At 51.6% G+C, this 19,891-nt stretch overlaps 1 protein-coding gene across 2 annotated transcripts in view; it reads left to right on the plus strand.

Annotated features, from left to right (window-relative positions):
- Positions 1-19,891, plus strand: part of lmbr1 (limb development membrane protein 1) — a 68,552-nt gene that overhangs the window by 26,066 nt on the left and 22,595 nt on the right. For both annotated transcript variants that reach the window (XM_014180667.3, XM_014180666.3), the window contains 5 exons: positions 4,516-4,642; positions 4,857-4,925; positions 5,210-5,274; positions 5,730-5,802; positions 13,084-13,167. In XM_014180667.3, the coding sequence (XP_014036142.1) occupies positions 4,516-4,642; positions 4,857-4,925; positions 5,210-5,274; positions 5,730-5,802; positions 13,084-13,167 (418 nt within the window). The remainder of the gene's footprint in view (positions 1-4,515; positions 4,643-4,856; positions 4,926-5,209; positions 5,275-5,729; positions 5,803-13,083; positions 13,168-19,891) is intronic.

A 19,891-nucleotide genomic window follows, 5' to 3' on the forward strand; every position in this document is an offset into this window, starting at 1 on the left:
ATCTATCTATCTAGATGTATCTATCTCTATCTCTATAGATCTATCTCTATCTATCTAGATCTATCTAGATCTATCTCTATCTATCTATCTAGATGTATCTATCTCTATCTCTATAGATCTATCTCTATCTATCTAGATCTATCTAGATCTATCTCTATCTATCTAGATCTATCTAGATCTATCTAGATCTATCTATCTAGATCTATCTCTATCTATCTAGATCTCAATCTATCTATATCTCTATCTCTCTCTCTCTCTCTATATATATATATATATATATATATCTCTATATGAGGTGGTGGTGTACACATTTTAGAATGGCAAGAATAGAAACTATCGGCTCTGGATGGCGCAGATCCTTTTCCTTGTTTCTCCTTTTCTTATACCGGGAGACAGTCGCTGCGACGAGATCATCGGGGATTTGATTTTGCCTGTTTTTAAACAAGCATTATCTACATTTCCCACGTTTCGATGATTGTGGCAACTGTCTGCATTGCTTACAATCGCAATGAAAAAATATATCTATTTAAGAAAAAAATTGACGCTAATTTCTGAAAGCGAAACAAGGACAATGCAGAGTATAAGTAATGCAATATGCCATGTGTTAAGTGATTAATTCAAGGGCTTGCAATTTAGACCCTCTGTTTCCCAACACTTGGTCAACCTTTTCTCTGACACTCCACTTGGCCCTCCAATACGCCTGAAACCATGAATAACATTCGGGGAGGGCATTGCCTTTGCCCTAAATGATCTGAATGGGTAATGATTTTAGGCTTCTAAATGATTGAGAGGCCCGGCCTAGAGGAAATACACCTTCAGCGTGGCGTGGGCTGCTGGTTAAGGTGGACCGAGGCACCTGAGCGGAGCCGCCTCCTGCAGCAGGCCCGTGCACGGTCCTATCCGTCCCAAGGCCTCCTTAAGAGAGCGCGTGTGGGACGTGACCGAAGTCTCTGAAAGCATTCCTCTCTCACCTCTCACCTCTGGGGACGAGATGCTCGCAGACGTTCTCTCTCTCTCCTCCTCCCCTGTCTATATATCTCTCCCTCCCCTTCTTTCTCTCTCATCTCCTCTTCTCCGGCGTTGAGATCTCCCCACCTGAGCTGCTAGACTGCAGTCAGCATCACAGTAGTTATGTAGCCTATGTCCAGTAGGAAGAACTGAGCACATAGGAGGATAGAGGTTTCATTAGAGGTTTCAGTGAGCAGGTCAGATGAAGGGCATGTCATTATACCATTTTAGACCTTTCCATATCTTGAACATGAGACGCTTCTCTAGACAGGTTTTATAACGGCTACCGGGGGAATTATGTTGCGTCTAAAATGGCACCCTATTCACTATGTAGTGTGCTATTATTATTTATTTTTTACCAGGGCCCGGATGGTTAATGGAGAATAGGGTGTAATTTGGGACGCGCATTAGAGACTCGGGGCGGCCTGCTGTACCTGCGGAGTTGCGTCTGTATCAGACGTGGCCACTCTGGGGCGCTCTAGACTCGACTCGACACCCACGGCTGTGCTAGAAAATTCTACACGTGTCCCTTCCATCGAGCCTACATGATGCTGTGAGGTAGAGAGAATGGGAAGTCTAGGGTGTCTCCCAAACGGCACCCTATTCCCTATATGGTGCACTGCATTTGACCAGGGCTCCAAATCAGTTCACTGTATAGGGAACGGGGTGCCATTTGGGACGTGGATGTAGATTTTACAGCTGTGTGGATGAGACACGTTTGCCGAACGTGATTTGATTATCAGAATGGTTGGGAAGACAGTGGTACTAGTGGCGATGGTCATTGGTAACCTTAGAGTTCAGACAGGGGATCAACAACTGTTACGTGACATGAAAGGACGCCTTCAAACCGAGGATCACTGCACTATGTATAGTACCTGGTCATAAATACGCCACACATCAGTTAGCACATCATCAGCTACCTAGTAACAAATTGATTAGATGCCCAATTTGAGGCTATCCGCAAGCCATGTGTAAGTCATTCTTGCAGCCTATTCCTGTAAGTGCCAGACGGTATCTCCTCTACAGTGTTGTAGGCAGAGGGTGTGTCCCAAATGGCACCCTGCCCCTTTATAGTACACTCGTTTTGACCAGAGCCATATGGGCCTTGATCAAAAGTAGTGCACAATACAGGAAATAGTGGGCCATTTGGGACACAGACAGAGCCTGTCCACCTCCACCGACGGGGGGGGAAACTCTGTTTGAACAGGTAGAGAGGACTTTATTAACCACTCAGCGGTCTGTGACCCGGAAAACCCAAATTACCCCAACTCCTGTCTGCGTTGGGCTGCCAGGCAATGGGCGCGTTAAGAGCCCCCCTAATCGCCCCCAGATGTAACGGGAGGCCTGCTCTTAATCTACAGACAGTAGTGAGGCTTCACTTCAGCTCGTTTTTATGTTTTAACCTCCAGTCTGCTCCAAGCCCCGGCTGGGAGTCTGGTTAGACCCTTTTTATAGGCCCAATATACTGTTAGAAAAGGTGCTTTAACGTGGACTTCTCCGGGATCAGTTAAGTAAGCGTCGGGCTGCAATCTGGAACTGAGAGTGCGTCCCAAAATGGCACCCTATTCCCTACACGGTGCACTACTTTTGACCAGGCCCCTATGAGCTCTGGTTGAAAGTAGCGTACTACATAGGGAATAGAGTGCCGTTTGGGACGCAGCGTGAATGTAAAACGATGGCGTTTTAATACGAGAGCGCAGGATTATTGCGGGTGATTTATATGGAGAAGGTATACATGCTTGACAGTGTATGTGACGGAAACAGAAGACTTCTTTCTTGGGGACCTGAATATTGACAGGTATTCGTCAAGCTGTCCGCTCAAGAGGAAGCTTCTCACTGTAACCAGTGCCTGCAATCTGGTTCAGGTTATTAATCAACCTACCAGGGTGTTTACAAACACTACAGGAACTAGATCATCCACATGTATCAATCACATTTTTACGGATAGTGTAGAACTTTGTTCTGAGGCTGTATCCATACCCATTGGATGTAGTGATCACAATATAGTGGCTATGTCCAGGAAATCCACAATTTAAAAAAAATGGGCCTAAAATAGTGTATAAGAGATGATACTAAAGATTTTGCTGTGACTTATGTGGATGATGTCAAAAATATTTGTTGGTCTAATGTGATTAATAAGGAGCATCCAGACGCTGCACTTGATGAATTCATGAAATTGCTTCTTCCAATTATTGAAAAATATGCACCCGTTAAACTCACTGTTAGAACTGTTAAGGCTCCATAGATAAATGAGGAATTGAAAAGCTGTATTGTTGAAAGAGATGGGGGCAAAGGGAGTGGCTAATAAGTCTGGCTGCACCTCTGACTGGCTGACTTTCCAATGACTATTTAATGATTACTTCATTGGCAAAGTGGGCAAACTTAGGCAGGATATGCCAACAACGAACAGTGAGTCATCGTACTCGTGCATAAGAAAAAATAAATGAAAGAAAAGCCTTGTGTAAGTTTGAATTTTGTAAAGTTAGCGCGGGAGAGATGTAAAAAATGATTGTTATCGATCAATAACGACAAACAAATGACAATTGGTGTTTGACCAGATACAATACTATTTCTCTGTAAACAAATGAACAACAGACTTTCAGCCTGCTTATAGAGAAGGGAACTCAACATGCACTGCACTGACACAAATGACTGGTGATTGGTTGAAAGAAATTGATAATAAGAAGATTGTGGGAGCTGTACTGTTAGATTTCAGGGCAGCCTTTTGATATTATTGACCATAGCCTCTCCCCCATGTGACCCCCTTGTGTATGTACTGACATGGATGTGTAACTGATAAATGTACACACACACTACACGTTAATGTTTTTAAATATATGTCAATTGTAATTTTGTCTGTAATGTCTTTTTCGTCATGTGTCGGGACCCAGTAAGACTAGCCGTCGCTAATGGGGATCCTAATAAATCAAATCAAAATACTGTAGTATTATATGGAGGTGAGAATGCAGCAGTACTGGTTGTTCGGGAGACTGCGGCATGCAAGGTTTCCCTCTGTGAACCAGGATTGCATCCCAAATGGCATCCTATTCCCAATTCTTTTGGCCAGGGCCCGCATCAGCTCAGTGGCCTTGTGGTTAGTGTCCTCCCTGAGATTGGAACGTTTTGGGGGGTTTGAGTCGAGTCCTACCAAAGAATCAAAATGGGACCTAATGCCTCTGCTTGGTGCTCAGCGTTCAGGAGAAGGGTTCAGGGTAAATCCCTGCAATAGACTAGCATCCTGTCCAGAATCAGGAGATGTGCTACTGCCCTGTGGGCCGTTCCGGCTCGGACTAGGCTACCTACTTACTTACCATAGGGCTCTGGTCCAAAGTAGTGCACTACGTAGGGAATAGGGCACCATTTGTTTTGCCGTTCCTTCCTTGCGACGCGACTGGCCTCGGGAGAACTGGGCAAAATCCCAGCTTGTTATGAATAAAAAACGGTGACGTGGCTCTTTTTGTTCATCATGTCTCTCTCTCCCCTCCGTCTGTGTGCGTTTCTTCGCAGGGCATTAAGTCACGGGTTCTAGAGACCTTTGTGATGCTCTTCCTCCTCGGACTGCTCATCCTAGGAATAGTCTGGGTGGCGTCCGCGCTCATCGACAATGACGCAGCCAGTATGGAGTCACTCTATGGTAAGGCTATGGGGATTCTGGCTTGTGTCTCAGATGGCACCCTATTCCCTCCATAGTGCACTACTTTGGACCAAGACCTCTATGGGCCCTGGTCGAAAGTAGTGCACTACCCAGGGAAAAGGGTGCCATTTGGGAACGCTGCCGGTCTCTATTTTTCTAGCTGGTTGAATGTGTTTGTTCAGCTCTGGATAATATTTCATCTCCTTTCCTTCAGATCTCTGGGAGTTCTACTTACCGTACCTCTACTCCTGTATCTCTCTGATGGGGGGACTGCTCCTCCTGAGTGAGTATTGGAGTTGGGTCGTAAGAGCACATTCAATGGGATATGTGCACATTTTAAATGGAATATCTCATTTGACGATTGATGTGCGGCAAGTTCATGTAACACTTTTAGTAGGTCCCCAAAGTGTACCAAGTTTCATGCTTTTAGGAAACATTGTGTGGTGGTTGGTTGGGGATCACATATTGCTTGGACTAAAATAACATTTCTGTAATCTTCCTTAAGTCCCTTATGTCCTAGAAGTGTTTTGGTTGTGTCTCACCACTTGTAACTTGCTTCGTACCCAGTGTGTACTCCTGTGGGCCTGTCCAGGATGTTCACAGTCATGGGCCAGTTACTAGTCAAACCAACCGTGAGTAGTAATTTCCATTCACTATCTCTAAAAACGCCTTAATCAGTGTGTTTTGTACGTGTCAGATGCCACTCAGTGTGTTTTGCAAGTGTCATACTAACCCTTACGACTGGCTACCTAATTGACTTCAACAAATTGGGTGGCAGCAGAAACATTTCTTCCCTCGCCCCGCCCCCCGACCCGGCTACTTTTGTCATTACGCTGGCGACTTCATATTTTTGGGAATACACTGCTTCATGTATTAATGTGTACTGTAATACAACATTAGTGACCTTGTAGAAGTTTGACAGACATATTGGATTTCTAGCTTTCCTCTGTCAGACTCTGAAATGGGTCATTTTTTTTATTATTAACTCGCTCGATTTGAAGACAAGATGACTACAAACATGTAACCAACTGATTCACCCATCTGTTACTCCCCGGCCCCACTCTGGGCCATTTCCTCCCTTCCTCAGATCCTGGAGGACCTGGATGAGCAGATTTACTGCGTCACTTTGCAAGAAGAAGCCCTCCAGAGGAGATTGAACGGTAGGTTGTTCGTACGCCCGCCTCCCAAATAACACCCTATGCCCTATTTGGTGAGCTAAATGGTGAACTAAATTGACCGGAGCCGTATGGGCCCTGGTCAAAAGTAGTGGACTATATAGGGAGTGGAGTAGCATTTTGGGACGTAGGCCAGGAAATGTGTTGGCTCATTACAGGGAGATGACTACCCCATTAGGTGTGATGGAGCACTGCCGCACTGAAATCGATTAGCATTGACAAATCAGCCTCCCCACTCCACCGTCGTGTTCTCGTTCTCTCTCGTGTTCTCGTTCTCTCTCGTGTTCTCGTTTTCTCTCGTGTTCTCGTTCTCTCTCGTGTTCTCGTTCTCTCTCGTGTTCTCGTTCTCTCTCGTGTTCTCGTTCTCTCTCGTGTTCTCGTTCTCTCTCGTGTTCTCGTTCTCTCTCGTGTTCTCGTTCTCTCTCGTGTTCTCTCTAATGTTCTCGTTCTCTCTCGTGTTCTCGTTCTCTCTCGTGTTCTCGTTCTCTCTCGTGTTCTCGTTCTCTCTCGTGTTCTCTCTCGTGTTCTCTCTCGTGTTCTCGTTCTCTCGCTCGCGTTCTCGATCTCTCTCTCGCTCGTTCTGTCGCGCTCTCTCTCGCTCGTTCTGTCGCGCTCTCTCTCGCTCGTTCTGTCGCGCTCTCTCTCGCTCGTTCTGTCGCTCTCTCTCTCGCTCGTTCTGTCGCGCTCTCTCTCGCTCGTTCTGTCGCGCTCTCTCTCGCTCGTTCTGTCGCGCTCTCTCTCGCTCGTTCTGTCGCGCTCTCTCTCGCTCGTTCTGTCGCGCTCTCTCTCGCTCGTTCTGTCGCGCTCTCTCTCGCTCGTTCTGTCGCGCTCTCTCTCGCTCGTTCTGTCGCTCGTTCTGTCGCGCTCTCTCTCGCTCGTTCTGTCGCGCTCTCTCTCGCTCGTTCTGTCGCGCTCTCTCTCGCTCGTTCTGTCGCGCGCTCTCTCGCTCGTTCTGTCGCGCGCTCTCTCGCTCGTTCTGTCGCGCGCTCTCTCGCTCGTTCTGTCGCGCGCTCTCTCGCTCGTTCTGTCGCGCGCTCTCTCGCTCGTTCTGTCGCGCGCTCTCTCGCTCGTTCTGTCGCGCGCTCTCTCGCTCGTTCTGTCGCGCGCTCTCTCGCTCGTTCTGTCGCGCGCTCTCTCGCTCGTTCTGTCGCGCGCTCTCTCGCTCGTTCTGTCGCGCGCTCTGTCGCGCTCTCTCTCGCTCGCTCTGTCGCGCTCTCTCTCGCTCGCTCTGTCGCGCTCTCTCTCGCTCGTTCTGTCGCGCTCTCTCTCGCTCGTTCAGTCGCGCTATCTCTCGCTCGTTCAGTCGCGCTATCTCTCGCTCGTTCTGTCGCGCTCTCTCTCGCTCGTTCTGTCGCGCTCTCTCTCGCTCGTTCTGTCGCGCTCTCTCTCGCTCGTTCTGTCGCGCTCTCTCTCGCTCGTTCTGCCGCTCGTTCTCTCTCGCTCGTTCTGCCGCTCGTTCTGTCGCGCTCTCTCTCGCTCGTTCTGTCGCGCTCTCTCGCGCTCGTTCTGTCGCGCTCTCTCGCGCTCGTTCTGTCGCGCTCTCTCGCGCTCGTTCTGTCGCGCTCTCTCGCGCTCGCTCTCTCGCGCTCGTTCTGTCGCGCTCGCTCTCTCGCGCTCGCTCTGTCGCGCTCTCTCGCGGTCTCTCGCGCTCGTTCTGTCGCGCTCGTTCTGTCGCGCTCGTTCTGTCGCGCTCGTTCTGTCGCGCTCGTTCTGTCGCGCTCGTTCTGTCGCGCTCGTTCTGTCGCGCTCGTTCTGTCGCGCTCTCTCGCGCTCTCTGTCGCTCGCTCTGCCGCGCTCTCTGTCGCTCGCTCTGCCGCGCTCTCTGTCGCTCGCTCTGCCGCGCTCTCTGTCGCTCGCTCTGCCGCGCTCTGTCGCTCGCTCTGCCGCGCTCTGTCGCTCGCTCTGCCGCGCTCTCTGTCGCTCGCTCTGCCGCGCTCTCTCTCTAATCTTTTTGTCGCGCTCGTTCTGCCACGCTCGTTCTGTCGCGCTCTCTGTCCGCGCTCTCTGTCCGCGCTCTCTGTCCGCGCTCTCTGTCCGCGCTCTCTGTCCGCGCTCTCTGTCCGCGCTCTCTGTCCGCGCTCTCTGTCCGCGCTCTCTGTCGCGCTCTCTCTCGCTCGTTCTGTCGCGCTCTCTCTCGCTCGTTCTGTCGCGCTCTCTCGCGCTCGTTCTGTCGCTCGTTCTGTCGCGCTCTCTCTCGCTCGTTCTGTCGCGCTCTCTCTCGCTCGTTCTGTCGCGCTCTCTCTCGCTCGTTCTGTCGCGCTCTCTCTCGCTCGTTCTGTCGCGCGCTCTCTCGCTCGTTCTGTCGCGCGCTCTCTCGCTCGTTCTGTCGCGCGCTCTCTCGCTCGTTCTGTCGCGCGCGCTCTCTCGCTCGTTCTGTCGCGCGCTCTCTCGCTCGTTCTGTCGCGCGCTCTGTCGCGCTCTCTCTCGCGCGCTCTGTCGCGCTCTCTCTCGCTCGCTCTGTCGCGCTCTCTCTCGCTCGTTCTGTCGCGCTCTCTCTCGCTCGTTATGTCGCGCTCTCTCTCGCTCGTTCTGTCGCGCTCTCTCTCGCTCGTTCTGTCGCGCTCTCTCTCGCTCGTTCTGTCGCGCTCTCTCTCGCTCGTTCTGTCGCGCTCTCTCTCGCTCGTTCTGTCGCGCTCTCTCTCGCTCGTTCTGCCGCTCGTTCTCTCTCGCTCGTTCTGCCGCTCGTTCTGTCGCGCTCTCTCTCGCTCGTTCTGTCGCGCTCTCTCTCGCTCGTTCTGTCGCGCTCTCTCTCGCTCGTTCTGTCGCGCTCTCTCTCGCTCGTTCTGTCGCGCTCTCTCGCGCTCGTTCTGTCGCGCTCTCTCGCGCTCGTTCTGTCGCGCTCTCTCGCGCTCGCTCTCTCGCGCTCGTTCTGTCGCGCTCGTTCTGTCGCGCTCGTTCTGTCGCGCTCGCTCTCTCGCGCTCGCTCTGTCGCGCTCTCTCGCGGTCTCTCGCGCTCGTTCTGTCGCGCTCTCTCGCGTTCTGTCGCGCTCGTTCTGTCGCGCTCGTTCTGTCGCGCTCGTTCTGTCGCGCTCGTTCTGTCGCGCTCGTTCTGTCGCGCTCGTTCTGTCGCGCTCTCTCGCGCTCTCTGTCGCTCGCTCTGCCGCGCTCTCTGTCGCTCGCTCTGCCGCGTTCTCTGTCGCTCGCTCTGCCGCGCTCTCTCTAATCTTTCTGTCGCGCTCGTTCTGCCACGCTCGTTCTGTCGCGCTCTCTGTCCGCGCTCTCTGTCCGCACTCTCTGTCGCGCTCTCTGTCGCGCTCTCTGTCGCGCTCGTTCTGTCGCGCTCTCTGTCGCGCTCTCTGCCGCGCTCGTTCTGCCGCGCTCGTTCTGCCGCGCTCGTTCTGCCGCGCTCGTTCTGTCGCGCGCTCTCTGTCGCTCGTTCTGTCGCGCTCTCTCTCTCAAGGACATGCTGCAGCTGCCATGGTCGGAGACCATAAATTGCGTTGGTGGAGAGTTTTAGAGTCAATTTAACAAGTCTGAGCACACGCCACACTGTCACTACTGGCCAGGTGATTTCCTCATTTGATCTCAAGCCCCAGACTGGTAATTACCGGCCCCTCATTAGGAGGGAATGTAAATCATCCTGGACAATGACTGTCTCAAATGGCACACTATGCCCTCTTTTAGTGCCCTATGGGCCTTGTTCAAAAACAGCACTGTGTAGGGAATAGGGTGCCATTTGTGATTCTGATGGTGGTGTATTAGATGTTGATAAACTATAGCCTAGTTAGTAGTAGTCTAAGTACGGTGGACTCTGATTCCCCTGGAAAGGCTCAGGTTTAGGGAAGTTGCTCAGTAAAATACACAATTTGTCAACCTGCCTGCATTGCCTTTTTATCTACCCCCACTGTTCCCAGATTCCTTCCTTTAGTGTTGAGGAATCCCTCAAAGCAGGAAGTATTTGAGAGTACCGCCAAACATACTTTAATGTCAAGCACGCAACCAAGTGTACAGATGCAAGTAAATAAAGAGGATGAGTGTCTTTACAAACCAGGGAGGTACGGGAGATGGCTTGGGCTGATAACGCTGTTTTCAAACGCTACGCCGCTCCTCCTCTCAATAGGCCTTCTCTTTAGCTGCTTGGTGTCCTAGGGCTTACGCCAAACGCCGGTGCTTTGAACACCTGATAAAATAAGTATAATCTGTTCCTTATCATCGGGCCGAGCAGGATGGGAAAAGAGCTCTCGCTCAGGCGTTGAGTAGCGAGATCCGTGTCGCCTTATCGGGAATCCCAGGATTTTTTTTGGGGGGGGGGGGAGGTCGCCACACACACACTCGGGTGAAACTCGGAGGGTACGAGTGGAGGCTAAGGTTCCCTCTGATCTTTCCCGAGAAGGGGAGAAGAAGGAAGAGGTTCAGTGATAGTTCACAAGACACACTCCACAAGCGCCCAATGTCCTCTCCTCGCTTGGCCTGCGTCCTCTGCATCCCTCGCCCGACATCCCGTAGGTTAGACCTCTCTCGTTAAACTTTGTTTGTTTGCTGTTTGGGATTATTGAGTGGAGTCAATGGATTGTATTGATGTATATTTACTCTTCGGGGGGTTTTGAGTTTGCATCTCTTCTTTGTGCAATTACATCCCAAATTACATTTAGGATTTGTTTGTTTGCTCTAGATGGGAAGGAGCGGTGGGTTATTCCAGCTGTCTGTGTGTGTGTGTGTGTGTGTGTGTGTGTTTACTCTGAGAGGTTTGATAGGACCGTACGAACTGCCGGTAGACACGCAGTGGCATGCTCATTAAAATATCAGATCTGGCTACCTGGCCAGTCATGGGAAAGCAAGCTTGTCCTTTAAAAAAAAAAAAAATGTGTTGCATATGTACAAGGTTGAACTGCCTGTCATTCATGTCAGGATCATTTACGTATGCGTAGTTTACACTGGCCTGACAAAATGGTGCAATCTGATTTGGTACAACCCCTCCACCAGGTGTCCCTGTTTGCTATGCTATAGCCTATTTTTATTGAGAGAGTCTAGTCCCAATTATCTCTCCTTCCTCCCAAAGTATGCACTTGTTCACTTCCCTTTACTGATTTGAAATGAGTATAAGAAATAAGGGCGGAAACTCCCTCTAGGCAATGATTTTTGATTTGTGGGAAGTAGTGAATGAGTGTACACTTCAGGAGAAAGGAGATCAAATTTGGACGCGTCTTTCGTTATTGCCGTTTGGGGCATTGGGATTAATGAAGTGGGTTTGGTCATTTTGAGGAAATTGATTATGCACGTTAGGCTACAAATGATATGGCACGATAATGTCTTGACAGTGGATTAAGATATCAAATCCTTCCCTTTTTCAAAGCTTTACTTCCCGTACTTTGGTGTCAATGCTTAGGTCTATGTAGTTTTACGGCGTTCCGTTGAGGGTAACAAGGATGGGTTTCATTTTGTACCTCCTACCACATCTTCAGAGACAGTCCCTAATTAGGCGAGAGGGCGACGTAACAATAGGAGGCAGGCAGCCTAGCGGTTAAGAAGGTTGTCGTCGGTTAACTGAAAGGTCGCTGGTTCGAATCCCCGAGCCGACTAGGTGGGAAAATCGGTCTGTGCCCTTGAGCAAGGCACTTAACCCTTAATTGCTCTTGTAAGTCGCTTTGGAAAAGAGTGTCTGCTAAATGACTACAATGTAAATGTGAAGTATGTGTCTGAGGCTCACTAGCCACTCTGGTTCGCGCGGTGTGTTGAGAGGCAGCAGCCGTGTACTATGGTCCAGATGCTATGCGGCACAATGACCTTGCCGACGCCTCCGTCTGTCACCCAGCATGCAGCTTAGCATAATGCTAGGTGACGTAATCGCTAAGCTATGGTGGAGGTTGGAAAGTGAAATTATTTTCGAAACATGTAGCAGCGTCTGTATGTGCACTAACTTTGGAACTCTGTTTTTTTTTTGGGGGGGGGGGGGGTGCTGTCTACTCTGTTTACTTTTGCTTGAGCGATGTCTCTTCTTAAAATGCTATTATGCACTTTTCCTTTATCTTCCGTGTTAGTTTTTTTTATCATGTAATGATGTTGTTCTTGGTTGGTGTTCAAATGAATTGATGTTCCTAATAATAGTCACGTCTAGTTGGAGCCTGAAATGTATTTGGAGTCAGTGTAATAAAAGGATTACTGTGGTAAGGTGAGGGTGCAGAGTTTGTTTGGATCCGTTCTCCAGATAGATGAGCGGTTTTAGATGAAATATGTTGTGGCTGAACAGCCACGGCGCCCCTCAGGGCTAAATGTTGTGTCCGACTCAATTCACAAATCACGTCCTGTTGAACTGCTAGTGTCATTTCCTGTTGCACTGTGACTGCATTTGGGTTGAGGGTTCAACGTTTCCCATCTGTGTTCTTGGGACAGGTATTAGGCAGGGCACAGACAGGATCCACTCATTTATTTTTTTTTGTCCTCCATTTACTCTGTTGTGTTTTTTTATTTTTTTTTCTCTTTGGATCCCAAAGCCCATCCAGACAGGGTGTGTCATAATAGTTGGGGGTGGAAAAAAGATTTGATAGAAGCGATTGGTTCTTTACCCCTGTAACAAAGATGAAAGATCATATTTTATTGCACGCTAGTAACACTGAACTAATTGGTCTTGATCTGCCAATCACCCCAGGGGATGCAAATGGTTACTCTTCCACTTGGCTTTGAGGCCTCCGAACTGTATGTCATGGCTGGAAGTAAAACAAAATAAATTAGCCTTAAATGAGCTGCCCTTGTGGTTTTCATGGAGAATCCCTCGCTGTCTTCTCCCGAGCCCCGGGACCAGTTGGAGCATGCACCCGTTCTCTCGCTAGACAGCACTGACACACGAGATTATTATAATTTTTTTACTTGTTTGAGAGATCACGTTATGTACTAAGCAGGATTACCCATTCAGATGAAATAAGTGAAATGCCAAGGTTGAGGTAAGAAAATACATATGTGAAGTTGACACGCTCTTAATTGTAGCGTTTAGTGCACACCCACTTCAACCTTTTCTGGAGAAATAACTGTACTTACGTGAACAGTGACAAATGCTTCATCTAACTGTTTAAGGGACACCACTTGCTCCGACTATGAGCAATTCTTGGGCATTGATCACGTGTAGCTAGTCGAACAGTCTATTTAGCCTCCCTATTTTTATCAAATGAACAAACTTTGTCCGATTTTACTTGGCAGTTTAATCACAATGACTAAGTGGCGCCTGGGTGAATGACGTGTAAAAGTATAACGATGGATGACTAAAAGTCAAAAGCTTGATAAAACGATGTCCCCGAGACCCTTGTCTTGATGTGGTTGTTTCCATGTCCGCAGGGTCGACATCATCTCATTCCCAAGGAAGCGCTCACCGACTCAACAAAGAATTGGACATCGTCCGAGATCAGAGGAATAAACTGGGTAAGTTCCGGTGCCGCCGTGTTATGCTTCACTCGAATGATAATATGTATGGACAGATGCTGTCTTTCGGGACTTCCCGTTCAACTTCCCATTGAAACACGTGCAAAGAAGTAGGCTTTTCAGATATTGCTAAGAGCCGGTGACCCTTTCTTCTCCCTCTCGGTCTTATTTCTTAATTTGGACAAGTCCCAAAGCATTTCTGCTCAATAATTATTCTTTCCTGTGCTTTTTAGGATATTATAAATGAGGTACAGTGGGTGCACGCCGAGGCTTTTGGGGGTCGGGGGGGGAGAGGAGGCCACAAAGGCACTTACGATATTAGACAAGATGCAAACTTTATCTTGTGCCCAGCCTTTTAGTGATGTCATTAATTTAGCAGAATGGTGCATATAGAGTGCGCCTTGGCAAACTTCACAGGCCGCCCAGGCTGGCACTGAGGGAGGGAGAGAGAAAATAAACCCCAAAAAGACCCCAAAATTATGATTTTCCAGAGAAGATGCAGATCTCAGGGAATTAGACCAAAGTTCTCAATTGGTACAAATTATAGAGTACTGCACACACAAACATTTCTTAGGTTTAAAAATAAGCTCAACTGGACACCTTAATGATGCAGTGAATGAACTGCGAGAGAAAGCATGCAGGACATTTTACGCCATTAAAATACCTATAAAAATGTGGCTAAAACTAATTGAATGTGTCATTGAACCAATTGCACTTTATGGCAGCGAGGTGTGAGGTCCACTTGCAAAACAATTTCACCAAATGGGACAAACACCCCATTGAAACCCTGCATGCAGAGTTCCTTAAGATTCTCCTACATGTCCAAAGTAAAACTACAAACAATGCATGCAGTGCAGACGTAGGCCAATATCCACTAATAATAAAAACTCAAAAAAGAGCAATTAAGTTTGGAAACATCTAAAATACAGTGACCCCCTCTCATATCATTACCAAGCCCTGCAATGCCAAGAGCTGAGCAAAGAAAAGAGTCCCCTCATCCAGCTGGTCCTGGGGCTGAGTTCACAAACCTGTTCTACTAACACACTGAAGCCTCAGGACCAGAACATCCGATCACAGTCGAAACAAAACTACATTGCTTATTGGGAAACGAGCACTGCATTTTGCTTTGTGCCATCTTGCCCTAAATCGACAGTACACCATGGCTAACTATTTGACCATGGTTACTGATCAAAACCTTAGAAAAACCTTGACAAAGTACAGGCTCAGTGAGCACAGCCTTGCCATTGAGAAGGGTGGAGGGGGTGGAGGGAGGGGATAGGTGGAGGGAGGGGGAGAGGTGGGGGGAGGGGGTGGGGGGAGAGGTGGGGGGAGGGAGAAGGAGAGAGAGGTAGGTAGGGAGGTGGAGAGAGAGGTAGGTAGGTGGAGAGAGGTAGGTAGGTGGAGAGAGGTAGGGAGGGAGGGAGGGGTAGGTAGGGAGGGAGAGGGAGGGAGGGGTAGGGAGGAAGGTGGAGGAAGGGGGAGAGAGAGGTAGGTAGGTGGAGGAAGGGGGAGAGAGAGGTAGGTAGGGGGAGGTAGGTGGAGAGAGGTAGGAGGAGGGAGAGGTAGGTAGGTAGGTGGAGGAAGGGGGAGAGAGAGGTAGGTAGGTGGAGGAAGGGGGAGAGAGAGGTAGGTAGGGGGAGGGAGGTGGAGAGAGAGGTAGGTAGGTGGAGAGAAGTAGGTAGGTAGGAGGAGGGAGAGGTAGGTAGGTAGGTAGGTAGGTAGGTAGGTAGGTGGAGGGAGAGGTAGGTAAGGAGGGAGAGGTAGGTAGGTAGGGGGAGGGGTGTAGGTAGGTAGGTAGGTGGAGGGAGAGGTAGGTAGGGGGAGGGAGGTGGAGAGAGAGGTAGGTAGGTGGAGAGAGGTAGGTAGGTAGGTAGGAGGAGGGAGAGGTAGGTAGGTAGGTAGGTAGGGGGAGGGAGAGGTAGGTAAGTAGGGGGAGGGAGAGGTAGGTAGGTAGGGGGAGGGGTGTGTATGGAGGTAGGTAGGTAGGTGGAGGGAGAGGTAGGTGGTGGAGGAAGGGGGAGAGAGAGGTAGCTAGGTGGAGGAAGGGGAGAGAGAGGTAGGTAGGGGGAGGGAGGTGGAGAGAGAGGTAGGTAGGTGGAGAGAGGTAGGTAGGTAGGGAGGGATAGGTAGGTAGGAGGAGGGAGAGGTAGGTAGGTAGGTGGAGGGAGAGGTAGGTAAGTAGGGGGAGGGAGAGGTAGGTAGGTAGGGGGAGGGGTGTGTATGGAGGTAGGTAGGTAGGTAGGGAGGGATAGGTAGGTAGGAGGAGGGAGAGGTAGGTAGGTAGGTGGAGGGAGAGGTAGGTAGGTAGGTGGAGGGAGAGGTAGGTAAGTAGGGGGAGGGAGAGGTAGGTAGGTAGGGGGAGGGGTGTGTATGGAGGTAGGTAGGTAGGTGGAGGGAGAGGTAGGTGGTGGAGGAAGGGGGAGAGAGAGGTAGGTAGGTGGAGGAAGGGGGAGAGAGAGGTAGCTAGGTGGAGGAAGGGGAGAGAGAGGTAGGTAGGGGGAGGGAGGTGGAGAGAGAGGTAGGTAGGTGGAGAGAGGTAGGTAGGTAGGGAGGGATAGGTAGGTAGGAGGAGGGAGAGGTAGGTAGGTAGGTGGAGGGAGAGGTAGGTAAGTAGGGGGAGGGAGAGGTAGGTAGGTAGGTAGGTAGGTAGGTAGGTAGGTAGGTAGGTAGGTAGGTAGGTAGGTAGGTAGGTAGGTAGGTAGGTAGGTAGGTAGGTAGGTAGGTAGGTAGAGGGAGAGGTAGGTGGAGGTAGGTAGGTGGAGGAAGGGGGAGAGAGAGGTAGGTAGGGGGAGGGAGGTGGAGAGAGATGTAGGTAGGTGAGAGAGGTAGGTAGGTGGGGAGGTTAGGTGGAGAGAGAGGTAGGTAGGTGGAGAGAGGTAGGGAGGGAGGGAGGGAGGGAGGTAGGGAGGGGTAGGTAGGTAGGTAGGTAGGAGGAGGGAGAGGTAGGTAGGTGGAGGGAGAGGTAGGTGGAGGTAGGTAGGTGGAGGAAGGGGGAGAGGGAGGTGGAGAGAGAGGTAGGTAGGTGGAGAGAGGTAGGTAGGTGGGGAGGGAGGTGGAGAGAGAGGTAGGTAGGGAGGGAGGGAGGTAGGGAGGGGTAGGTAGGTAGGAGGAGGGAGAGGTAGGTAGGTAGGTAGGTGGAGGGAGAGGTAGGTGGAGGTAGGTAGGTGGAGGAAGGGGGAGAGAGAGGTAGGTAGGGGGAGGGAGGTGGAGAGAGAGGTAGGTAGGTGGAGAGAGGTAGGTAGGTGGGGAGGGAGGTGGAGAGAGAGGTAGGTAGGGGGAGGGAGGTGGAGAGAGAGGTAGGTAGGTGGAGAGAGGTAGGTAGGTGGAGAGAGGTAGGTAGGTGGAGAGGTAGGTAGGGAGGGAGGGAGGTAGGGAGGGGTAGGTAGGTAGGAGGAGGGAGAGGTAGGTAGGTAGAGAGAGGTAGGGAGGGAGGTGGAGAGGTAGGTAGGTGGAGGAAGGGGGAGAGAGAGGTAGGTAGGGGGAGGGAGGTGGAGAGAGAGGTAGGTAGGAGGAGGGAGAGGTAGGTAGGTAGGTAGGAGGAGGGAGAGGTAGGTAGGTAGGTAGGTGGAGGGAGAGGTAGGTAAGTAGGGGGAGGGAGAGGTAGGTAGGTAGGGGGAGGGGTGTGTAGGTAGGTAGGTAGGTAGGTGGAGGTAGGTAGGTGGAGGAAGGGGGAGAGAGAGGTAGGTAGGTGGAGGAAGGGGGAGAGAGAGGTAGGTAGGGGGAGGGAGGTGGAGAGAGAGGTAGGTAGGTGGAGAGAGGTAGGTAGGTGGAGAGAGGTAGGTAGGGAGGGAGGTAGGGAGGGGTAGGTAGGTAGGAGGAGGGAGAGGTAGGTAGGTAGGTAGGTAGGTGGAGGGAGAGGTAGGTAAGTAGGGGGAGGGAGAGGTAGGTAGGTAGGGGGAGGGGTAGGTAGGTAGGTAGGTGGAGGGAGAGGTAGGTGGAGGTAGGTAGGTGGAGGAAGGGGAGAGAGAGGTAGGGGGAGGGAGGTGGAGAGAGAGGTAGGTAGGTGGAGAGAGGTAGGTAGGTGGGGAGGGAGGTGGAGAGAGGTAGGGAGGGAGGGAGGTAGGGAGGGGTAGGTAGGTAGGAGGGAGAGGTAGGTAGGTAGGTAGGTGGAGGGAGAGGTAGGTGGAGGTAGGTAGGTGGAGGAAGGGGGAGAGAGAGGTAGGTAGGGGGGGAGGTGGAGAGAGGTAGGTAGGTGGAGAGAGGTAGGTAGGGAGGGAGGGAGGTAGGGATGGGTAGGTAGGTAGGAGGAGGGAGAGGTAGGTAGGTAGGTAGGCAGGTGGAGGGAGAGGTAGGTGGAGGTAGGTGGGTGGAGGAAGGGGGAGGGAGGTGGAGAGAGAGGTAGGTAGGTGGAGAGAGGTAGGTAGGGAGGGAGGGAGGTAGGGAGGGGTAGGTAGGTAGGAGGAGGGAGAGGTAGGTAGGTAGGTAGGTGGAGGGGTAGGTAGGTAGGTAGGTAGGTAGGTAGGTAGGTAGGTGGAGGGAGAGGTAGGTAGGTAGGTAGGTAGGTAGGTAGGTAGGTAGGTAGGTAGGTAGGTAGGTGGAGGGAGAGGTAGGGGGAGGGGTAGGTAGGTAGGTAGGTAGGTGGAGGGAGAGGTATGTGGAGGTAGGTAGGTGGAGGAAGGGGGAGAGAGAGGTAGGAAGGGGGAGAGAGAGGTAGGTAGGTAGGTGGAGAGAGGTAGGTGTAGGGAGGGGGAGAGGTAGGTATGTAGGGAGGGGGAGAGGTAGGTATGTAGGGAGAGAGGTAGGTAGGTAGGTGGAGGTAGGGAGAGAGGTAGGTAGGTAGATGGAGGGAGAGAGGTAGGTAGGTAGGTAGGTAGGTAGGTAGGTAGGTAGGTAGGTAGGTAGGTAGGTAGGTAGGTAGGTAGGTAGGTAGGTAGGTAGGTAGGGAGGAGAGGTAGAGAGGGAGAGAGGGAGGAGGTAGGTAGGGAGGGAGAGGGAGAGGTAGGTAAGGAGGAGGGAGAGGTAGGTAGGTAGGTAAGGAGGAGGGAGAGGTAGATAGGTAGGTAAGGAGGAGGGAGAGGTAGGTAGGTAGGGGGAGAGGTAGGGAGGAGGTAGGTAGGGGGAGAGGTAGGTAGGTAGGGGGAGAGGTAGGTAGGTAGGTGTGGAGGGAGGGAGGGAGAGAGATAGGTAGGTGGAGGGAGGGAGGGAGGGAGGTAGGTAGGAGGAGGGAGAGGTAGGTAGGTAGGTAGGTAGGTAGGTAGGTAGGTAGGTAGGTAAGGAGGAGGGAGAGGTAGGTAGGTAGGTAAGGAGGAGGGAGAGGTAGGTAGGTAGGTAAGGAGGAGGGAGAGGTAGGTAGGTAGGTAAGGAGGAGGGAGAGGTATGGTAGGTAGGGGGAGAGGTAGGTAGGTAGGGGGAGAGGTAGGTGTGGAGGGAGGGAGGGAGAGAGATAGGTAGGTGGAGGGAGGGAGGTAGGTAGGTAGGAGGAGGGAGAGGTAGGTAGGTAGGTTGGTAGGTAGGTAGGTAGGTAGGTAGGTAGGTAGGTAGGTAGGTAGGTAGGTAGGTAGGTAGGTAGGTAGGTAGGTAGGTAGGGAGGTAGGGTAGGTGGAGGGAGGTAGGTAGGTGGAGGGAGAGTAGGTAGGTGGAGGGTGAGAGGTAGGTAGGTGGAGGGAGAGAGGTAGGTAGGTGGAGGGAGAGAGGTAGGGTAGGTGGAGGTAGAGAGGTAGGTAGGTGGGAGGGAGAGAGGTAGGTAGGTAGGTAGGGGGAGAGGAGGTGGAGTAGGTAGGTAGGTAGGGGGAGGGAGAGGTAGGTAGGTAGGTGAGAGAGGAGGTAGGGAGGTAGGGAGGGGGAGAGAGAGGTAGGTAGGAGGAGGGAGGTGGAGAGGTAGGTAGGTAGGTGGAGAGAGGTAGGTAGGTAGGTAGGTAGGTAGGTAGGTAGGTAGGTAGGTAGGTAGGTAGGTAGGTAGAGGTAGGTAGGTAGAGGTAGGTAGGTAGGTAGGTAGGTAGGTAGGTAGGTAGGTAGGTAGGTAGGTAGGTAGGTAGGTAGGTAGGTAGGTAGGTAGGTAGGTAGGTAGGTAGGTAGGTAGGTAGGAGGGAGGGAGGTAGATGGGTGGGTAGGAGGAGGGAGGGAGGTAGGTGGAGGGAGAGAGGAGGTAGGTAGGTGGAGGGAGAGAGGGAGGTAGGTAGGTGGAGGGAGAGAGGTAGGTAGGTAGGTAGGTAGGTAGGTAGGTAGGTAGGTAGGTAGGTAGGTAGGTAGGTAGGTAGGTAGAGGTAGAGGACGGGGGAGGGAGAGGTAGGTAGGTGAGGGAGGTAGGTAGGTAGGTGTGGAGGAAGGGGAGGGAGGTAGGTAGGTAGGTGGAGGGAGGGAGAGAGGGAGGGAGGTGGAGGGAGGGAGAGAGAGAGGTAGGTAGGTGGAGGGAGAGAGGTAGGTAGGTAGGTAGGTAGGTAGGTAGGTAGGTAGGTAGGTAGGTAGGTAGGTAGGTAGGTAGGAGAGGTAGGAGGACGGGGGAGGGAGAGGTAGGTAGGTGGAGGGAGGTAGGTAGGGAGGTGGAGGGAAGGGAGGGAGGGAGGTAGGTAGGTGGAGGGAGGGGGAGAGAGGGAGGGAGGTAGGGAGGGAGGGGGAGAGAGAGGTAGGAGGGAGGGGAGGGAGAGAGAGGTAGGGAGGGAGGGGGAGAGAGGTAGGGAGGTGGGAGGGGGAGAGGTAGGGAGGGAGGTAGGTGGGGGAGAGGGAGGGAGGTAGGAAGGTGTAGGTAGGGGGAGAGGGAGGGAGGTAGGAAGGTGAAGTAGGTGGA

The sequence above is a fragment of the Salmo salar genome, chromosome 29, assembly GCF_965601325.2.
Source record: "Salmo salar chromosome 29, fSalSal1, whole genome shotgun sequence".
Classification (NCBI taxonomy): domain Eukaryota; kingdom Metazoa; phylum Chordata; class Actinopteri; order Salmoniformes; family Salmonidae; genus Salmo; species Salmo salar.